The 22,584-nt window shown below is 44.1% G+C and overlaps 1 protein-coding gene across 1 annotated transcript in view; it reads right to left on the bottom strand.

Annotated features, from left to right (window-relative positions):
• Positions 1-17,429, bottom strand: part of LOC139385631 (arginyl aminopeptidase like 1) — a 41,807-nt gene extending 24,378 nt beyond the window's left edge. Inside the window, exons 1-2 of the mRNA XM_071130861.1 lie at positions 16,539-17,429; positions 400-540 (exon numbers count right to left, since the gene is read on the bottom strand). Coding sequence (XP_070986962.1) covers positions 400-540; positions 16,539-17,000 — 603 coding nt within the window. The 5' untranslated portion in view covers positions 17,001-17,429. The remainder of the gene's footprint in view (positions 1-399; positions 541-16,538) is intronic.
• Positions 17,430-22,584: the final 5,155 nt, after the last annotated feature.

Below are 22,584 nucleotides of genomic sequence, written 5' to 3'. Positions count from 1 at the left end.
TTTAAATGTGATATTCCGGTGCCTCTAGGGCAATTCAGAAAGCTAATTGAGGACCTTATGATGAATGTGTTTTATGACTGTTGTTTTCTTTCTGCTTGCATTTTGTATTTATATTTTGATGTGTGTATTTTCAGTCATTTCAGTTATTCAGGGCTCATCTGTAAAAGAGACCTTGGTTCAGCTCCTGATAAAATAAAGGTTAAATAAACAATATCTACATCAACACAACCCAGGTTTGAGAGGTGACTTGCCCTGACAGTAGCGGTGTAGGTGCTCTTGACGGCCGAGGTGTATTACATTAACATTTTCAACACAAAGGTTTATGTTATGTCAATATCAAAACAATAGGGTCAGGTTTCTCTGGAAACCAGCACTAGAGGTGTGACAGTTGACACTCACCCTGACAGTAGCGGTGTAGGTGCTCTTGACGGCGGGTGTGTCAAAGCAGGGAAAGAAGGATCGGTTGCAGACAGAGTGGCCCTGAGTGAAGACTAGCGGGCGAGTCTGACCACACGTCAGCTCTGCGTCCAGCCACCAGATCTAGAGGGCCCAGGAACCAATCAGAAACATACATTTGTTAAACTTAAAGTGATAGTACACTCTCAAAGTCAATGTTTGGTCGAACGTTGAGATGTCCAAATTACAAGCTTTGTGTATTCTCCAAATTAAATCAGGAAATTAGACTACAAGCCTATCTTTCCATTTAATTTGGCATATAGCTCAGATGCCATGCAACATTGACATGTATCAACATTAGACCACTTCTGATTTTAGAGTGAACTGTCCCTTTAAAAAGAGGCATTGCACACGACATTAAGAAAATGGTAAATGATGGGTTCTAGGCTGACTACACTGCAGAAGCATGCAAGATCTCACAATCGTTGATAGGTGTTTAACATGATAGACATGGCGCACAACCATTCTGGCGGCGAAGGCAAGGGTGGCCAGTTTCCCCACACTCATTCACAACAAACAAACCTCCTGCACGTTGAGTTCAACAACTACAGACTGATGTATGGTGTGATGCTGGAGGAACCATTGAATATGAGTAGCCAACAGACTAATATGAGAATGTGATTGCTGAATTTATGTAGTGATTCGAAACTAAGTGTTTTGATAACTTTCAAATGTCGTAACAGGTCCCTGTAGAATTAACAACCCTTTACATAATACCATAGAATCAGTGTTCTACTAATATAACAATGTGCACCTTTCATATTTCAATGTCATTCCCAGCAGATACAGATACTGTGCCTATCTGCATTTTGTCAGGTGGTAATGGGGCTACCTTGGCAAACATGTCAGAGTGGTCATACCTTCCTGTATGGTGTCCCATATACAACCGGAGTTCCCTGATCCTAGTGCACAATACACAAGGTTTCTCCCTCCACATAGACTGATATCAACCAATTCAATCATAAAAAAAGACAATGCAAGTTAAAGTTGTGTCTAGTAAAATGTTTATGCCGAGTGCCAGTTCTCTCTCCGTTCATACACATCAGGATCAAGCCCGTCTGGACTTCATCGCATCATCTTGCAAGTCTCCATGTGCTGGCTCCATACATGTTTCTGTGAACACACACACTGTTCTATTACCAATGGCAGTAAGGGATAGGTGATATCTGACACACAAACAGGTACTATGTTGGAGTTTGAACAGGTCAGACTAAACCTTCCTAATTCTGTTCTCCCCATTGAGGTGAGGCTGGAGGTGAGGTCTTTGACAGAGCCCTATTGATGGGCATAGCAGCAAAGATCAGCTCCTAGTCCCTCAAAGATACTGGTCGGTCACACACACAAACACACACAGAGCACCGATTACATTATAAGTGGTGGTTATGAGTAGCCTGGGGGAACCAACCTGATGGCTGCGTTCACCTTTCTATTTCACTTCAGATATTATAAAATGTGAAGTGAGTGAATGAACACAGCGATCAGGCTGGTTCCATCAGGCTAGGTTATACCCTGGACATTATATGGTGATCAGGCTGGTTACATCAGGCTAGGTTATACCCTGGATATTATATGGTGATCAGGCTGGCTCCACCAGGCTAGGTTATACCATGGACATTATATGGTGATCAGGCTGGTTCCATCAGGCTAGGTTATACCCTGGACATTATATGGTGATCAGGCTGGTTCCATCAGGCTAGGTTATACCCTGGATATTATATGGTGAACACAGTGATCAGGCTGGTTCCATCAGGCTAGGTTATACCCTGGATATTATATGGTGAACACAGCGATCAGGCTGGTTCCATCAGGCTAGGTTATACCCTGGACATTATATGGTGATCAGGCTGGTTACATCAGGCTAGGTTATACCCTGGATATTATATGGTGATCAGGCTGGCTCCACCAGGCTAGGTTATACCATGGACATTATATGGTGATCAGGCTGGTTCCATCAGGCTAGGTTATACCCTGGACATTATATGGAGATCAGGCTGGTTCCGCCAGGCTAGGTTATACCCTGGACATTATATGGTGAACACAGTGATCAGGCTGGTTCCCACCAGGCTAGGTTAGACCCTGGTCATTCATTATATGATGAACACAGTGATCAGGCTGGTTCCCAACAGGCTAGGTTATACCCTGGACATTATATGGTGAACACAGTGATCAGACTGGTTCCACCAGGCTAGGTTATGCACTGGACATTATATGGTGATCAGGCTGGTTACACCAGGCTAGGTTATACCCTGGACATTATATGGTGAACACAGTGATCAGGCTGGTTATACCAGGCTAGGTTATAGCCTGGAGATTATATGGTGAACACAGTGATCAGGCTGGTTCCCAACAGGCTAGGTTATACCCTGGACATTATATGGTGAACACAGTGATCAGGCTGGTTCCCAACAGGCTAGGTTATACCCTGGACATTATATGGTGAACACAGCTAGGATCAGGACTGGTGATATACCAGGCTAGGTTATAGCCTGGACATTATATGGTGAACACAGTGATCAGGCTGGTTCCACCAGGCTAGGTTATGCCCTGGACATTATATGGTGAACACAGTGATCAGGCTGGTTCCACCAGGCTAGGTTATACCCTGGACATTATATGGTGAACACAGTGATCAGGCTGGTTCCCAACAGGCTAGGTTATACCCTGGACATTATATGGTGATCAGGCTGGTTCCATCAGGCTAGGTTATACCCTGGACAATATATGGTGATCAGGCTGGTTCCATCAGGCTAGGTTATACCTTGGACATGATATGGTGAACACAGTGATCAGGCTGGTTATACCAGGCTAGGTTATACCCTGGACATTATATGGTGAACACAGTGATCAGACTGGTTCCACCAGGCTAGGTTATGCACTGGACATTATATGGTGATCAGGCTGGTTACACTAGGCTAGGTTATACCCTGGACATTATAAGGTGAACACAGTGATCAGGCTGGTTATACCAGGCTAGGTTATAGCCTGGAGATTATACGGTGAACACAGTGATCAGGCTGATTCCCAACAGGCTAGGTTATACCCTGGACATTATATGGTGAACACAGTGATCAGGCTGGTTCCCAACAGGCTAGTTTATACCCTGGACATTATATGGTGAACACAGCGATCAGGCTGGTTATACCAGGCTAGGTTATAGCCTGGAGATTATATGGTGAACACAGTGATCAGGCTGGTTCCACCAGGCTAGGTTATACCCTGGACATTATATGGTGAACACAGTGATCAGGCTGGTTCCCAACAGGCTAGGTTATACCCTGGACATTATATGGTGAACACAGTGATCAGGCTGGTTCCCAACAGGCTAGGTTATACCCTGGACATTATATGGTGATCAGGCTGGTTCCATCAGGCTAGGTTATACCCTGGACAATATATGGTGATCAGGCTGGTTCCATCAGGCTAGGTTATACCTTGGACATTATATGGTGAACACAGTGATCAGGCTGGTTATACCAGGCTAGGTTATACCCTGGACATTATATGGTGAACACAGTGATCAGACTGGTTATACCAGGCTAGGTTATACCCTGGACATTATATGAACACAGTGATCAGGCTGGTTCCCACCAGGCTAGGTTATACCCTGGACATTATATGGTGAACACAGTGATCAGGCTGGTTCCACCAGGCTAGGTTATACCCTGGACATTATATGGTGAACACAGCGATCAGGCTGGTTATACCAGGCTAGGTTATAGCCTGGAGATTATATGGTGAACACAGTGATCAGGCTGGTTCCACCAGGCTAGGTTATACCCTGGACATTATATGGTGAACACAGTGATCAGGCTGGTTCCCAACAGGCTAGGTTATACCCTGGACATTATATGGTGAACACAGTGATCAGGCTGGTTCCCAACAGGCTAGGTTATACCCTGGACATTATATGGTGATCAGGCTGGTTCCATCAGGCTAGGTTATACCCTGGACATTATAAGGTGAACACAGTGATCAGGCTGGTTCCACCAGGCTAGGTTATACCCTGGACATTATATGGTGAACACAGTGATCAGGCTGGTTCCCACCAGGCTAGGTTATACCCTGGACATTATATGGTGATCAGGCTGGTTCCACCAGGCTAGGTTATACCCTGGACATTATATGGTGATCAGGCTGGTTCCACCAGGCTAGGTTATACCCTGGACATTATATGGTGAACACAGTGATCAGGCTGGTTCCATCAGGCTAGGTTATACCCTGGACATTATATGGTGATCAGGCTGGTTCCACCAGGCTAGGTTATACCCTGGACATTATATGGTGATCAGGCTGGTTCCACCAGGCTAGGTTATACCCTGGACATTATATGGAGATCAGGCTGGTTCCGCCAGGCTAGGTTATACCCTGGACATTATATGGTGAACACAGTGATCAGGTTGGTTCCCACCAGGCTAGGTTATACCCTGGACATTATATGATGAACACAGTGATCAGGCTGGTTCCCACAAGGCTAGGTTATACCCTGGACATTATATGGTGAACACAGTGATCAGGCTGGTTCCACCAGGCTAGGTTATGCACTGGACATTATATGGTGATCAGGCTGGTTACACTAGGCTAGGTTATACCCTGGACATTATATGGTGAACACAGTGATCAGGCTGGTTATACCAGGCTAGGTTATAGCCTGGAGATTATATGGTGAACACAGTGATCAGGCTGGTTCCCAACAGGCTAGGTTATACCCTGGACATTATATGGTGAACACAGTGATCAGGCTGGTTCCATCAGGCTAGGTTATACCCTGGACATTATATGGTGATCAGGCTGGTTCCACCAGGCTAGGTTATACCCTGGACATTATATGGTGATCAGGCTGGTTCCACCAGGCTAGGTTATACCCTGGACATTATATGGTGAACACAGTGATCAGGCTGGTTCCATCAGGCTAGGATATACCCTGGACATTATATGGTGAACACTGTGATCAGGCTGGTTCCATCAGGCTAGGTTATACCCTGGACATGGTGATATAACAGGCTAGGTTATACCCTGGACAATATATGGTGATCAGGCTGGTTCCATCAGGCTAGGTTATACCCTGGACATTATATGGAGATCAGGCTGGTTCCGCCAGGCTAGGTTATACCCTGGACATTATATGGTGAACACAGTGATCAGGCTGGTTCCCACCAGGCTAGGTTATACCCTGGACATTATATGATGAACACAGTGATCAGGCTGGTTCCACCAGGCTAGGTTATACCCTGGACATTATATGGTGAACACAGTGATCAGGCTGGTTCCACCAGGCTAGGTTATGCACTGGACATTATATGGTGATCAGGCTGGTTACACTAGGCTAGGTTATACCCTGGACATTATATGGTGAACACAGTGATCAGGCTGGTTATACCAGGCTAGGTTATAGCCTGGAGATTATATGGTGAACACAGTGATCAGGCTGGTTCCACCAGGCTAGGTTATACCCTGGACATTATATGGTGAACACAGTGATCAGGCTGGTTCCCAACAGGCTAGGTTATACCCTGGACATTATATGGTGAACACAGTGATCAGGCTGGTTCCACCAGGCTAGGTTATACCCTGGACATTATATGGTGAACACAGTGATCAGGCTGGTTCCACCAGGCTAGGTTATACCCTGGACATTATATGGTGAACACAGTGATCAGGCTGGTTCCATCAGGCTAGGTTATACCCTGGACATTATATGGTGAACACAGTGATCAGGCTGGTTCCATCAGGCTAGGTTATACCCTGGACATTATATGGTGATCAGGCTGGTTCCACCAGGCTAGGTTATACCCTGGACATTATATGGAACACAGTGATCAGGCTGGTTCCACCAGGCTAGGTTATACCCTGGACATTATATGGTGAACACAGTGATCAGGCTGGTTCCCACCAGGCTAGGTTATACCCTGGACATTATATGGTGAACACAGTGATCAGGCTGGTTCCCAACAGGCTAGGTTATACCCTGGACATTATATGGTGATCAGGCTGGTTCCATCAGGCTAGGTTATACCCTGGACAATATATGGTGATCAGGCTGGTTCCATCAGGCTAGGTTATACCTTGGACATTATATGGTGAACACAGTGATCAGGCTGGTTCCACCAGGCTAGGTTATGCCCTGGACATTATATGGTGAACACAGTGATCAGGCTGGTTCCACCAGGCTAGGTTATACCCTGGACATTATATGGTGAACATAGTGATCAGGCTGGTTCCCAACAGGCTAGGTTATACCCTGGACATTATATGGTGATCAGGCTGGTTCCATCAGGCTAGGTTATACCCTGGACAATATATGGTGATCAGGCTGGTTCCATCAGGCTAGGTTATACCTTGGACATTATATGGTGAACACAGTGATCAGGCTGGTTATACCAGGCTAGGTTATAGCCTGGATATTATATGGTGAACACAGTGATCAGGCTGGTTCCATCAGGCTAGGTTATACCCTGGACATTATATGGAGATCAGGCTGGTTCCGCCAGGCTAGGTTATACCCTGGACATTATATGGTGAACACAGTGATCAGGCTGGTTCCACCAGGCTAGGTTATGCACTGGACATTATATGGTGATCAGGCTGGTTACACTAGGCTAGGTTATACCCTGGACATTATAAGGTGAACACAGTGATCAGGCTGGTTATACCAGGCTAGGTTATAGCCTGGAGATTATATGGTGAACACAGTGATCAGGCTGGTTCCCAACAGGCTAGGTTATACCCTGGACATTATATGGTGAACACAGTGATCAGGCTGGTTCCCAACAGGCTAGGTTATACCCTGGACATTATATGGTGAACACAGCGATCAGGCTGGTTATACCAGGCTAGGTTATAGCCTGGAGATTATATGGTGAACACAGTGATCAGGCTGGTTCCACCAGGCTAGGTTATACCCTGGACATTATATGGTGAACACAGTGATCAGGCTGGTTCCCAACAGGCTAGGTTATACCCTGGACATTATATGGTGATCAGGCTGGTTCCATCAGGCTAGGTTATACCCTGGACAATATATGGTGATCAGGCTGGTTCCATCAGGCTAGGTTATACCTTGGACATTATATGGTGAACACAGTGATCAAGCTGGTTCCACCAGGCTAGGTTATGCCCTGGACATTATATGGTGAACACAGTGATCAGGCTGGTTCCACCAGGCTAGGTTATACCCTGGACATTATATGGTGAACATAGTGATCAGGCTGGTTCCCAACAGGCTAGGTTATACCCTGGACATTATATGGTGATCAGGCTGGTTCCATCAGGCTAGGTTATACCCTGGACAATATATGGTGATCAGGCTGGTTCCATCAGGCTAGGTTATACCTTGGACATTATATGGTGAACACAGTGATCAGGCTGGTTCCACTAGGCTAGGTTATACCCTGGACATTATATGGTGAACACAGTGATCAGGCTGGTTCCATCAGGCTAGGTTATACCCTGGACATTATATGGTGATCAGGCTGGTTCCACCAGGCTAGGTTATACCCTGGACATTATATGGTGATCAGGCTGGTTCCACCAGGCTAGGTTATACCCTGGACATTATATGGTGAACACAGTGATCAGGCTGGTTCCCAACAGGCTAGGTTATACCCTGGACATTATATGATGATCAGGCTGGTTCCACCAGGCTAGGTTATACCCTGGACAATATATGGTGATCAGGCTGGTTCCACCAGGCTAGGTTATGCCCTGGACATTATATGCATCTAAGTCAGTTTACATAAATGACATTTCACAATTGCTTTATCAAATGTATCAAAGTAATTTAGTGGGTTACTTTGTGTATTTGTACAAATAATGAGCCTATAAAAGCTGTTGCCGCTGAAAGGTGAAGGGTGCTGTTGCAAACATGGGTCTGACTGTTCCATTCATAAGAAAGCTCCCAGCGAGGGCATGGCAGCATGATGCTGATGAGGGACCACTTGCTTGTCTTCAGCTGTAACTGGAAATCTCTCGAACCACTGCAGCAGGCAATCTCATGAGGTGGTGTTGACTGCAAGGGCCTGTTACGGGGTGATGTAATAGACAGCCAAGTGATGAATTGTATTTTGTTCTAAAGAAAGGATAGCACCTTTTGCTAATGCACTCCACAACCAAAATGACTCGACTGGTTGTTTCTTCTTGGCTGGGGAACTAGCTTACTAGTTTATCAAGCTAGGAATGTTCACATAACACACATTACCTGTTGTTGTTTATGAAGCCACCTGTGACATCAGGGCAGTATCTCCTGTCACTTTTAGAGGCCTCATGATGGCATGTCCTTTTCATAAGAGTCAAGGGAGACTGGCAACAACAGAGGTGTCACAAGGGTACTTGTGTCACATGACACACTTTTATTCTGAGGTCTTGCCTGACAAGCTGTGAAAATAGCAAGTGAACAGTGGATGAAATATTTTTTTTGGAGGTCCCTAAACCATTCCAATCACATTGCTGGACATGTTATGATACCCAACTTTGCTCCTTTTGGTAGGTCCCGGCATCCATTCATGACCAGGGGATCAGTTTGGCACCCAACTGTGCACTTGGTCTAACAGAAAAACAGGGTCAAAGATGGTTATTGTCTCTCAATTATAAACATGATTACGTTATTTCTTGAGCTGCGTTTGGAAGCTAATTCTATGCTTCACAGATGGAGACAGACTGGCTCCAGATTGGATTAGATTGAGGCCGGTGACGGTGCTAGCGATGATAGTGATAATAATTCTCAAAATATGCATAACCAGATACATAACCAGCAGTCTATGGTCTAGCTACCGGTATACTCACTTTTCAGTCTCAAACGGCTGTGATCCTTTGATTTGAACGGTCTGGTGGCGATGAAATAACAGCGCCCCATCCGATGAGGAGATTCATTTATCTGGCCCAGGTTAACACGGTGGGAGGAGTTTGACCCGGGTGAAAAGTGATTGCATTCATTTCAGAACCGGGCTGCCTCCCGGGCGCTAGAATAAATGTCTGACTCATATCGATGCCACATAGGCTGTTTCAAAAGGGATTAGTTGCTTTTTAGGGGCAACTTTTTTGTGATGGTGGTTAGCGTTCTTGTCTGGCATTGGGCCAATTAATGTAGCCATGGCATGACTAAACCAGTATTGTGTTTGTACAGACAACAGAGCAATAAAAGGGAAGGGGGGAGTCAGGCAGGAAAAAGGAGAGGGATGTGCGAGAAAAGATCGACATTTAGAACAAAAACTAACAAACAAGACAAAAGCAAATGGATTAGACTGCTAATTTTTTATTACAAATATTTGGTGACCAATCACAAGTGGGGCACCGCCCCTAATGGGTGGCCCGCCTGTGGAGCATACACCCAAAACCTTTGCCTCCTGTTACATTGATTTCAATATGATATCCATGGAAGAGATTACCACTCATTAACACTCATTTTTACATCACTGGTTAGAAGAGAATTTGTTGAACAGTCATCTAGATGGAGATTCTGGGAGGCTGCCGAAACGGGCCAGAAACAAGTCAGTTGCTTTGTTACTTAACTTCAACGAATTACGACCTGGCACAGGATATCAACACTGACTAGGGCTGGCTGTTATTCAGGTGATAGTTTGACCCTCAAATCTGTGTATTGGCGTGCGGCTATCGGCTTTTATACAGAGAGTGCCCCAAGTTTTCTGTGCCATTTCAAGCATTCAAATTACAACAGCGTTCATAGTCCTGCGACGGACAGATGCATACAAAATCAACAGTACCAAGCCAAATATACAGTTGAAGTCAGAAGTTTACATACACTTAGGTTGGAGTCATTAAAACTCATTTTTCAACCACTCCACACATTTCTTGTTAACAAACAATAGTTTTGGCAAGTCGGTTAGGACATCTACTTCGTGCATGACAAGTCATTTTTCCAACAATTGTTTACAGACATATTATTTCACTGTATCACAATTCCAGTGGGTCAGAAAGTTACATACACTAAGTTGACTGTGCTTTTCGACCTGCAAATCAATCCCAGAACAACAGCAAAGGACCTTGTGAAGATTCTGGAGGAAACAGGTACAAAAGTATCTATATCCACAGTAAAACGAGTCCTATATCAACATAACCTGAAAGGCCGCTCAGCAAGGAAGAAGCCACTGCTCCAAAACCACCATAAAAAAGCCAGACTACGGTTTGCAACTGCACTGCAACTCATACTTTTTGGAGAAATCTTGCAACCTCACAGTTAACTAGTCCAATGCAATAACGACCTGGCTCTCTCTCATTGCACTCCACAAGGAGGACTGCCTGTTATGCGAATGCAGTAAGCCAAGGTAAGTTGCTAGCTAGCATTAAACTTATCTTATAAAAAACAATCAATCATAATCACTAGTTAACTACACATGGTTGATGATATTACTAGATATTATCTAGCGTGTCCTGCGTTGCAGGGTAGCCTAGTGGTTAGAGCGTTGGACTAGTAACCGGAAGGTTGCGAGTTCAAACCCCCGAGCTGACAAGGTACAAATCTGTCGTTCTGCCCCTGAACAGGCAGTTAACCCACTGTTCCCAGGCCGTCATTGAAAATAAGAATTTGTTCTTAACTGACTTGCCTGGTTAAATAAAGGTAAAATAAAAATAAAAAAAAATAAATATAATCTGACTGAGCATACGAGCATACAAGTATCTGACTGAGCGGTGGTAGGCAGAAGCAGGCGCGTAAACATTCATTCAAACAGCACTTTCGTGCGTTTTGCCAGCAGCTCTTCGATGTGCGTCAAGCATTGCGCTGTTTATGACTTCAAGCCTATCAACTCCCGAGATGAGGCTGGTGTAACCGAAGTGAAATGGCTAGCTAGTTAGCGCGCGCTAATAGCGTTTCAAACATCGCTCGCTCTGAGCCTTCTAGTTGTTGTTCGTCTTGCTCTGCATGGGTAACGCTGCATCGAGGGTAGCTGTTGTCGTTTTGTTGCTGGTTCGAGCCAGGAGAGGGACGGAAGCTATACTGTTACACTGGCAATACTAACGTGCCTATAAGAACATCAAATAGTCAAAGGTTAATGAAATACAAATGGGGAAGGGAAGAGGGAAATAGTCCTAGAATTCCAATAATAACTACAACCTAAAACTTCTTACCTGGGAATATTGAAGACTCATGTTAAAAGGAACCACCAGCTTTCATATGTTCTCATGTTCTGAGCAATGAACTGAAACGTTAGCTTTCTTACATAGCACATATTGCACTTTTACTTTCTTCTCCAACACTTTGTTTTGCATTATTTAAACCAAATTGAACATGTTTCATTATTTACTTGAGGCTAAGTTGATTTTATTGATGTATTATATTAAGTTAAAATAAGTGCTAATTTAGTATTGTTGTAATTGTCATTATTACAAATGTAAAAATAATAATAATAATAATAAAAAGAAAAAGAATTGGCCGATTAATCAATATCTGCTTTTTTGGTCCTCCAATAATCGGTATCGGTGTTGAAAAATCATAATCGGTCGACCTCTAGTCAGGAAGTTAAAGCTTGGTCGCAAATGGGTCTTCCAAATGGACAATGACCCCAAGCATACTTCCAAAGTTGTGGCAAAATTGCTTAATGACAACAAAGTCAAGATATTGGAGTGGCCATCACAAAGCCCTGACCTCAATCCCATATAACATTTGTGGGCAGAACTGACAAAGCGTGTGTGAGCAAGAAGGCCAACAAACCTGATTCAGTTACACCAGCTCTGTCAGGAGGAATGGGCCAAAATTCCCCCAACTTGTTGTGGGAAGCTTCTGGAAGGCTACCCTAAACGTTTGACCCAAGTTAAACAATTTAAAGGCAATCCTACCAAATACTAATTGAGTGGATGTAAACTTCTGACCCACTGGGAATGTGATGAAAGAAAATAAACTGAAATAAATCAATTCTCCCTACTATTATTCAGACATTTCACATTATTAAAATAAAGTGGTGATCCTATCTGACCTAAGAAAGGGAATTTTTACTAGGATTAAATGTCAGGAATTGTGAAAAACTGAGTTTAAATGTATTTGGCTAAGATGTATGTAAACTACCCGACTTCAACTGTATGAATCTGTTTAAAGCAATCAATTCAATATACTTGTGATGACTATAAACTTTTATAAAGAAGCAAAATATTCTGTGTAATTCCGCAACATTTTATGTGGTAAAAATGTGAGCTTGTGTAATGTAGTAACTGTCCACATTGGGCAAATTGGTGTAATATAAAATAATGAATGTACCACAAGCAGACATTCACAATTTTTACTGAAAGACGATCCCCAGTGATTAACCACAATGTTGCATAACAATTGAATTCAATAATTAATTGTTTGAGAGAACTGTACAACCATCAAGATTAGGGATGCACGATATATCGGTAAGCATATCAGAATCGGCCGATATTAGCTGAAAATGCCAACATCAGCATGGGCCCAATGTCTAGTTTAACGCCGATGTCAAAGGTGACGTGCATACCTAGGTAGATGACGTAATGACGCCACGAAAAAATATAGCTCTACACGTGCAACACAGCATTCCTAACCTAGCCCACAATTTCTGCTGTGTGGATCGAGCAGTTAACAAGTCGAACAGTCATTTGAAAGAGTAAGAAAAAATTTCAGCGAGACAACTCAAAGTTGAAATCCATTATCGCCAAGACAATAGAATTCATTGCCCTTCACAATCAGCCATTCTCTGACGTGGATGATGTTGGCTTTCGCTGACTGTCGAGCACCTCGAGCCCCGGTACACACTACCAAGTAGGCGCTATTTTTCAGATGTTGCCCTACCGGAGTTACAATAGTATTGTTGAAACACACATCCGTGAGCTACTTGCTATGGGCGTCACTGCTATTAGCGTCACTGCTATTAGCTTCACGACTGACATTTGGACCAGTGATGTCAGCCCCATGAGCATGCTGACAACTGGCTCGAGAAATAAGCTCATCAACTGCATCTGCAGCAGACGTGATACCCTCTGTCATGGCATTGAAACACCTGCTCAACAAAACCCCACTCTCCATGTCGGAAGTTAACTTGGAAAAGTACTCTACTAGAGGCTGTGAACAAGCAATTCAGTGGCATTATCTCTGAGCTTCTACTGTGTCGCCACCATGCTTGATGCTAGGTACAAGGACCGCTACTTTGATCCAGACAAGAAACAGGGTTTACGTGAACTGTTACCTACACAGCTGGACAAGATGGAAATGGACACAGTGAGGAAGAGAGACTACAGACAGACAGAGCTGAAACTTCCCTGCTTGATATGTATGATGAAATCCTGGTTGAGAATGAACAAATGAACAGCGAAACAGCAAGTAAGTACAGTAAATAGGTTTCGATTATGTTTTACTGGTAATGGGGACATACGTAAATTCCAACAAAATAACTGTTTGGTCAGTGTGTGTGTGTGTGTGTATATGTTTCAACTATTTAACTGTACTCGAATGCTTAAAAGGCTGCTAAAACTGTAAACATCGGTATGTGTTTTTTTGGCAAGGAAAATATTGGATATATCGGTTTAAGCCAAAAATGTCATATCGGTGCATCCCTAATCAAGATTAATTGTCAGATCCAACAGCAGATCTCTTTGTTTCGTGGGACCTGGAACTAGTATCTGTTTTGTCCGAGTTTCAACAGAGATGCTAGTTCTAGGTCCCAAGAAACAAAAGAGATCTGCTGTTGGATCTGACAATTAATCTTGATGGTTGTACAGTCATCTAAAAAAAAACTGTGAAGGCCCTCGGTGTTACTCTGGACAATGATTTCTCTATTGACGAACATTTCAATATTTAATTGACAGCTTTTTCAAATTTCGTAACATTGCAAAAAATTCGAAACTTTTCATCCAAAAATTATGCAGAAAAGCAAATCCATGCTTTTGTCACTTCTAGATTAGACTACTGCAATGCTCTACTCTTCGGCTACCCAGATAAAGCACAAAAAAAAATTCAGTTAGTGCTAAACACGGCTGCTAGAATCCTGACCTGAAGCAAAACATTTCTAAGCAAACAGCTGGATGCAGGGCTTTCTCCTATAGAGCTCCATATTTCTGGAATGGTCTGCCTATCCATGTGAAAGACGCAGACTCGGTCTCAACCATTAAGTCTTTACTGAAGACTCATCTCTTCGGTAGGTCCTATGATTGAGTGTAGTCTGGCCCAGGGGTGCAAGGTGAACAGCAAGGCACTGGAGCGACGAACTACCCTTGCGGTCTAAGCCTGGCCTGCTGAGTCACTCACTGGCTTACTAGTGCTCTTCCATGCCGTCCCTAGGAGGGGTGCGTCACTTGAGTGGGCTGAGTCACAGACATGATCTTCCTGTCCGGTTTTGCCCCCCCCCCCCCTCCCTTGGGCTCGTGCAGTGGAGGAGATCAGGGTGGTCTTTACTCAGCCTTGTCTCAGGGTAGTAAGTTTGTGGTCTGTTGATATCCCTCTAGTGCTAGTGGTGTGGGGGCTTGTGCTTTGGCAAAGTGGGTGGGGTTATATCCTGCCTGGTTGGCCCTGTCCGGGGGTATCGTCGGACGGGGCCAGTGTCCCCCGACCCACCCCTGGTTCCAGTCTCCAGTATCTATGCTGCAATAGTCTATTTGCCGGAGGGCTAGGGTCAGTCTGTTATAACTGGTGTAATTCTCCTGTCTTATCAGGTGTCCTGTGTGAATTTAAGTATGCTCCCTCTAATTCTCTCTCTCTCCTCCAGGAGGACCTGAGCCCTAGGATCATGCCTCAGGACTACCTGGCCTGATGACTCCTGGCTGTCCCCAGTCCACCTGGGTGTGCTGCTGCTCCAGTTTCAACTGTTCTGCCTGCAGCTAGGGAACCCCGACTTTGACCTGTTCACCGGACGTGCTAGGCTGGGTTTCTGTATAGCACTTTGACCTCTGCTGATGTAAAAAGGGCTTTATAAATAAATTATTAAAATTGATGGATTGTGTTAGTCAAGGTATGACACTATATTTGGGCTTGAAGTGGGAAATCCAAAGTCGGGACCTGGAAATGTTTTTTGTGTCAATGTCGTGGCATTTTACTTGAAAATGTACATAATCCATTGGATATTTTTTAAATTTTACTTATTGTTTAGCTAGTCTAGTCTGTACACAATTATGACCCTTTTATAGTGGTTTAATTGCGTGATATGATTGCATTTTGTAACCATGCTCCCCCTGTCGCCCCAAGATGAATGGTTTTGACCACTAAAGTCATGCCTCACTGCTCTGATTGGTGCAACTAAACCAAAGTGTGAAATGATAGGCCTCTCTTCTATAATGAACAGGTACCCACAGAAAAAAAATATTAAAAGGAACCTCTTTATTTATTTTGTTTTGCTGTTACATTTGGGTTTGGTGAACGATGCGCTCAGGGTGTTTTCACGTCATTTGCAAAGTGTATCATGAGAAAAGTTATTGTTTGCCTATCATTTCACTTCCCATTTGAGAACCCTGGACAGGGGCTGACTTTGCTGTACTGCAGAAAAGCCTGCCAGCAGCCTACCTACCAAAAGTTGCGCCTTGTCCATTACAATGTCGATACTTTGGAGATAACAATAAATGGAAAAGCTAAATATACTGGTTTGGTTTCCATCTATGGCAAAGTTTTCCCTAAATGCTTATGACAAATCCAGCTCCAGAACCAGCCTAGCCAGATGGCTAATCTTTTTAATATGGTGTAGTAAAAAAATAAAAAATAAACAATAGACAATATTGGCTAGCTAGATAAGTTTAGGAAGATTGCTAGCTAAGCTGTCAGTTCCCTATTTGTTGACGTTTCTCCACTCCACGTGGAAATCACCATGATGTTCTTCCCCCACCCCAATTCGTGAATATGTATAAGTAGCCTACGTCATTCTTTGGAAGTCGAACCTAAACAAGCATTTCCGTTCTAGGGCAAACATGACGTTGAAATAGGGGCGGCATTGCCCTCTGGTGGGCGCCTTTAACGTATGACAATGAAGCACAGTAAATGAAGCATACTCATTAAATTGTTTTAGAAAATACAATGACATCTATTGCTTACTTAGTACGCCTTACTACGTTAACAATGGAGATTTTAAAAATGCTCCTAAGTTAATTTGAACTGTGCGCTCTAGACTGTGCAGTAGCCTGAACCTTTAAAGTGACCTTACCGCAGGACCGTCTGTTGTTGTGTAGCGAACGGTGATCTGGAAAGCACGATGCGGCCGTATCACGTAGGCTGGGAGGCTGATATTCAGCGAAGATCCATAGTCTGTGAATGGGTCTACCCGGTAGATGAGCGACGGGGAAATGTCCTGGGCACCGGTGGTGCCAGGCACCTTGCAGTCTATGGACTGAATTAGCAAGGATGGGTGAGTGTCCAGAACCAAAGTCTGCACTCCTGGTTGGATAGCCACAAGTTCCAGGACTTGCCACCCAGTGATCTCCTTTACGGCAAAGTTGAGGCGGAGGTCGAGATGGAAGTGGCGAAGCTTGAAGCAGTGGAAGTTGGACGCAGAGGCGATGTCGACGAGGCGACACTGACCCAGACCTTGGCCGCCCTCACACGACTTGCTAGGCACTGTGAGCACTTTGCGGCAGCAACACAGTGTCGGACGCTGGAATTGGGCCATTATAACTTCCCGGGGGGAATAAATGAACGCGCAAAAAGGAACAACAACCGTAGTTGAAGCGTATAAAATGTGCAAATTAGCTGGATATGTCAGCTCCAGAGTAGCTGCCACATAGCTAATGAGCTAGCTGCCGACATGTTACTTTGTAGAAAAGTGGCTTTGGATGGGCAACTACTTCCAGAGTGACATTACCAACAAAAAAACAGTAGAGAAAAGGTGTTTTAGAAAAAAAATATGTCAAATCCATCGGGACCGAAGTTGAACGAGTTGTGCATTTCCAAGTCTTCGACTTACGCAAAGAGAGAAGAATCTGGGAGCCGGTTAGACAGACTTGTGAGAAACAATGTAGCGCGAATAAAGAAAAAGGGTGAACATACAGTTGAAATGAAAGGAGCTTGGGCTATGTGACTCCCGTAGAAAACAGGAAGTAAAAAAAAAAAGAGGGAGGAAATATTTGAGACAGGAAAGTTTTAGAGCTGTAGAATGTAGGGGGGCGCTACAGAGACGAGAGTGCACTCAGCAAGGTAGCCTAAACATAGCCTATAGCAACATGTAGCCTAATTAGCCTTAGCATGAGCTCTAACTCGACGTTAACTAAACGCATATTCCACGGAGCGAATAGTCATTGAATGGAAAACAAATTGGCGTTGCACCAGTGACATGCATTATGCAGGAAACTGATACATATTTCACACTCATGGCAGAGAAAGGTAGACGGCCATAGTGTAAATGTGATACTTTGTATCAATGGGTATCCGTTTGCAAAGCCGGAAACTACCATCCCCTGAGAGTAGTTACAATGGATAACCTTTATTCGTAATTGTTTCCTCGTTGCCCTGGATATGTTGTTGGTGTCCTTGGCTTGCGCTCAGCGGTTTGCAGGGGGCACGCGGGGGGAGGGGTGTTCCCGACCGGAATTCTACAGGAGGACGATGGAGGGGTTGCCGCGGTGCGCATGACGACGAAACGTCAACCAGATGATGCCCCAGTTTCTCCACGATCCACATTCAAGCCCATCTTTCAACATTTTCAGGGCAAACAACATATGGAGGTTGTTGTATCGACATTGCAACTGTAGCTGTGATGAAATGTGAGACCCCGTTCGGGCGTCCCAACTAATTACAATAGCTAAAATGTCACATGAACCCTATTAATAAATTACACTGAACAAAAATATAAACGCAACATGGAAAGTTTGGTCCCAATTTTTCATGAGCTGAAAAAAAGATCCCAGACATTTTCCATACGCACAAAAAGCGTATTCTACTTTTAAACGGAGATGCTAGTTCTTGGTCCCAAGAAACAAAGAGTTATTCTGTTGAATCTGACAATCAATCTTGATGGTTGAACAGTCGTCTCAAATACAACTGTGAAGGACCTCGGCGTTACTCTGGACCCTGATCTCTCTTTTGACGAACATATCAAGACTATTTCAAGGACAGCTTTTTTTCCATCTACATAACATTGCAAAAAATCAGAAACTTTTTTGGACAAAACTTATGCAGAAAAAATCATCCATGCTTTTGTCACTTCTTTGTTAGACTACTGCAATGCTCTACTTTCCGGCTACCCTGATAAAGCACTAAATAAACTTCATTTAGTGCTAAACACGGCTGCTAGAATCTTGACTAGAGACAAATAATTTGATTATTCCAGTGCTAGCCTCCCTACACTGGCTTCCTGTTAAGGCAAGGGCTGATTTCAAAGTTTTACTGCAAACCTACAAAGCATTACATGGGCTTGCTCTTACCCATCTTTCCGATTTGGTCCTGCCGTACATACCTACACGTACGCTACGGTCACAAGATGCAGGCCTCCTTATTGTCCCTAGAATTTCTAAGCAAACAGCTGGAGGCAGGGCTTTCTCCTATAGAGCTACATTTTTATGGAATGGTCTGCCTATCCATGTGAGAGACGCAGACTCGGCCTCAACCGGTACCAGTCTTTACTGAAGACTCATCTCTTCAGTAGGTCCTATGATTGAGTGTAGTCTGGCCCAGGAGTGTGAAGGTGAACGGAAAGGCACTGGAGCAACGAACCACCCTTGCTGTCTCTGCCTGGCTGGTTCTCCACTGGGATTCTCTGCCTCTGACCCTATTACAGCGGCTGAGTCACTGTCTAACTGGTGCTCTTCCACGCCGTCCCTAGGAGGGGTGCGTCACTTGAGTGGGTTGAGTCACTGAAGTGATCTTCCTGTCTGGGTTGGCGCCACCCCTTGGGTTCGTGCCATGGGGGAGATCTTCGTGGGCTATACTCGGCCTTGTCTCAGGATGGTAAGTTGGTGGTTGAAGATATCCCTCTAGTGGTGTGGGGACTGTGCATTGGCAAAGTGGGTGGGGTTATATCCTGCCTGTTTGGCTTTGTCCGGGGGTATTGTCAATTGGGGCCACAGTGTCTCCTGACCCCTCCTGTCTCAGCCTCCAGTATTTATGCTGCAATAGTTTGTGTCGGGGGGCTAGGGTCAGTCTGTTATATCTGGAGAATTTATCCTCTTATCCGGTGTCCTGTGTGAATTTAAGTATGCTCTCTCTCACTTTCTTTCTCTCTCTCGGAGGACCTGAGCCCTAGGACCATGCCTCAGGACTATCTGGCGTGATGACTCCTTGCTGTCCCCAGTCCACCTGGCCGTGCTGCTGCTCCAGTTTCAACTCTCAACTCTCTAGAGACAGCAGAAGCGGTAGAGATACTCTGAATGATCGGCTATGAAAAGCCAACTGACATTTAATCCTGAAGCACTGACCTGTTGCACCCTCTACAACCACTGTGATTATTATTATTTGACACTGCTGGTCATCTATGAACATTTGAACATCTTGGCCATGTTCTGTTATAATCTCCACCCGGCACTGGCCACCCCTCATAGCCTGGTTCCTCTCTAGGTTTCTTCCTAGGTTCTGACCTTTCTAGGGAGATTTTCCAATTTTCCAAGCCACCATGCTTCTATATCTGCATTGGTTGCTGTTTGGGATTTTAGGCTTGGTTTCTATAAAGCACTTAGTGACATTCGCTGATGTAAGAAGGGCTATAAAAATACATTTGCTTGATATTTATCTCAAGTTTTGTGCACAAATTCTTTTGCATCCCTATTTGTGAGCATTTCTCATTTTCCAAGATCTAGCCACCTGACAGGTGTGGCAATCAACTCTCCTTCCGTGGCCTCCAATTGCTCTTAAATACAAGTAAAACTAAATGCATGCTTTTCAACCGATCGCTGCCTGCACCTGCCCGCCCGTCCAACATCACTACTCTGGAAGGTTCTGTCTTAGAATATGTGGACAACTACAAATACCTAGGTGTCTGGTTAGACTGTAAACTCTCCTTCCAGACTCATGTGTAACTCTGTGTTGTTGTTAGTGTCGAACTGCTTTGCTTTATCTTGGCCAGGTCGCAATTGTAAATGAGAACTTGTTCTCAACTTGCCTACCTGGTTAAATAAAGCTGAAATAAATAAATACAATTAAATCTCAAGAAGCTGATTAAACGGCATGTGTATCTTGTGCTTGGGACAATAAAAGGCCACTTAAGCAGTTTTGTCACACAACACAATGCCAACACAGTTGGCAGTACATCCAACTGGCCTCAACACCGCAGATCATGTGTAACCACGCCAGCCAAGGACCTCCCAAGTGGGTGGGCCTACCTATACCCATCCATGGCTGCACCCCTGCACGGTCATGTGAAATCCATAGATTAGGGCCTAATGAATTTATTTCAATTGACTGATGTCCTCATATGAACTCAGTTCAATTGTTGAAATTGTTGCATGTTGCGTTTATATTTTTGTTCAGTATATATCAAACCTGGATACAGGCACAACTGTCTTCGCCGGCATTATGAATGAGGCACCAAATATTCTGGACATTCCTCGCAAAATATTTCTTCCAGCACTTGGGCTTTTGTTGCATTGCGTGCACTATCACAACAGCTGTTCATCACTTGATTTAGGAAAATTCCTCGATGGATCAGATGATGATGTGTGAAAATATGGCGTAACTAATCAGCTGGACACCAAATGTGCATCGTTATTGAAGAACCACATAAATGACAGTATCATTTTATATTTTAAGCATCACGGTAAGGTGAGTGGGGCCAAGCTTCCTGCCATTCAGGACCTCTATACCAGACGGTGTCAGAGGAAGGCCCAAAAAATTGCCAAAGACTCCAGCCACCCTAGTTATAGACTGTTATCTCTGCTACCGCACGGCAAGCAGTACCGGAGCGTCCAAAAGGCTTCTTAACAGCTTCTACACCCAAGCCATAAGACTCCCGAACAGCTAATCAAATGGCTACCTGGATTATTAGCATTGTCCCACACCCCCCATTTCTACTCTGCTGCTACTTTCTGTGCATAGTCACTTTACCTATGCATAGTCACTTAACCTATCCATAGTCACTTTACCTATCCATAGTCACTTTACCTATGCATAGTCACTTTACCTATCCATAGTCACTTTACCTATGCATAGTCACTTTACCTCTACCTACATGTACATATTACCTCAATTACCTCGACTAACCAGTGCCTCCATACATTGACTCTGTACCGGTACCCCCTGTAGATAGCCTCACTACTGTTATTTTGTTGTTGCTCCTTAATTATTTGTTATTTTTGTTATTTTTAATTTGATTTATTTTTTACTTCAGTTTATTTTAGTAAATACTTTAAAAAAAAATCTTAACTGTATTGTTGGTTAAGGACTTGTAAGCATTTCACTGTAAGCTTGTATTCGGCACATGTGACAAATACGATTTGATTTGACTCTTTCGGTTAGAAGCATTCAATTTTGAAATCGCATTTATTATTTTGGATTTGTGTGCCCATGAACTTTTTTTCACCCTGTAACATGAGACACAATGTTATCTAGTTACACTGCATTTCTGAGATCTCTAAACAAAAACCTGTCCGTCAGCTAGATCCAGGATCCTTACAGGGTTCAAGTTCAATGTCTTATTTAACTGATTAATGCTTGATATATGATATGACATCTTACACTGACATAAATGCAAGGACAGAGAAGGAATGTTTTATGTCACATGATTTTGGAGAAATCCCTCAAGACACCAACCATCATAATGGGATAAACATAGGTTTCAAATCAACTCGGGAATTTGATTGAATATAGCTATTGATTGTGTGTGTGCATTTGTGTTGTCAGTAGTTATGTGTGTGTGTGTGTGAGAAAATGTCTGTGTATTGGAGTGTCTGTGTGAGTGTGCATCACCACCCTCTGTAGTGTTATACGATCGAGGACGGGGCAGTTGCCATACCAAGTAGTGATGCAGCCAGTCAAGATGCTAACAATGGTGCAGCAGTAGAATGTTTTGAGGAGAAAGAGGCGCTGTCGCGCCTTCATGACTGTGTGCGTGTGGACCATTTTAAGCCCTTCGAGAAACTTGAAGCTCTCGCCCTGCTCCACTGCAGCCCCGTCGATGTGGATGGGGCATGCTCGTTTCCTGGAGTCCACGATCAGCTCCTTGCTCTTACTGACGTTGAGGGAGAGGTTTTTGTGCTGGCACCACACTACCAGGTCACTGACCTGTCTGTAAACAGCGGCATAGGCAGAAATTGCTGTATGTCTGGGCA

Source organism: Oncorhynchus clarkii, chromosome 27 (assembly GCF_045791955.1).
Source record: "Oncorhynchus clarkii lewisi isolate Uvic-CL-2024 chromosome 27, UVic_Ocla_1.0, whole genome shotgun sequence".
NCBI classification, from domain to species: Eukaryota; Metazoa; Chordata; class Actinopteri; order Salmoniformes; family Salmonidae; genus Oncorhynchus; species Oncorhynchus clarkii.
This window is presented reverse-complemented; position numbering and strand designations above follow the sequence as displayed.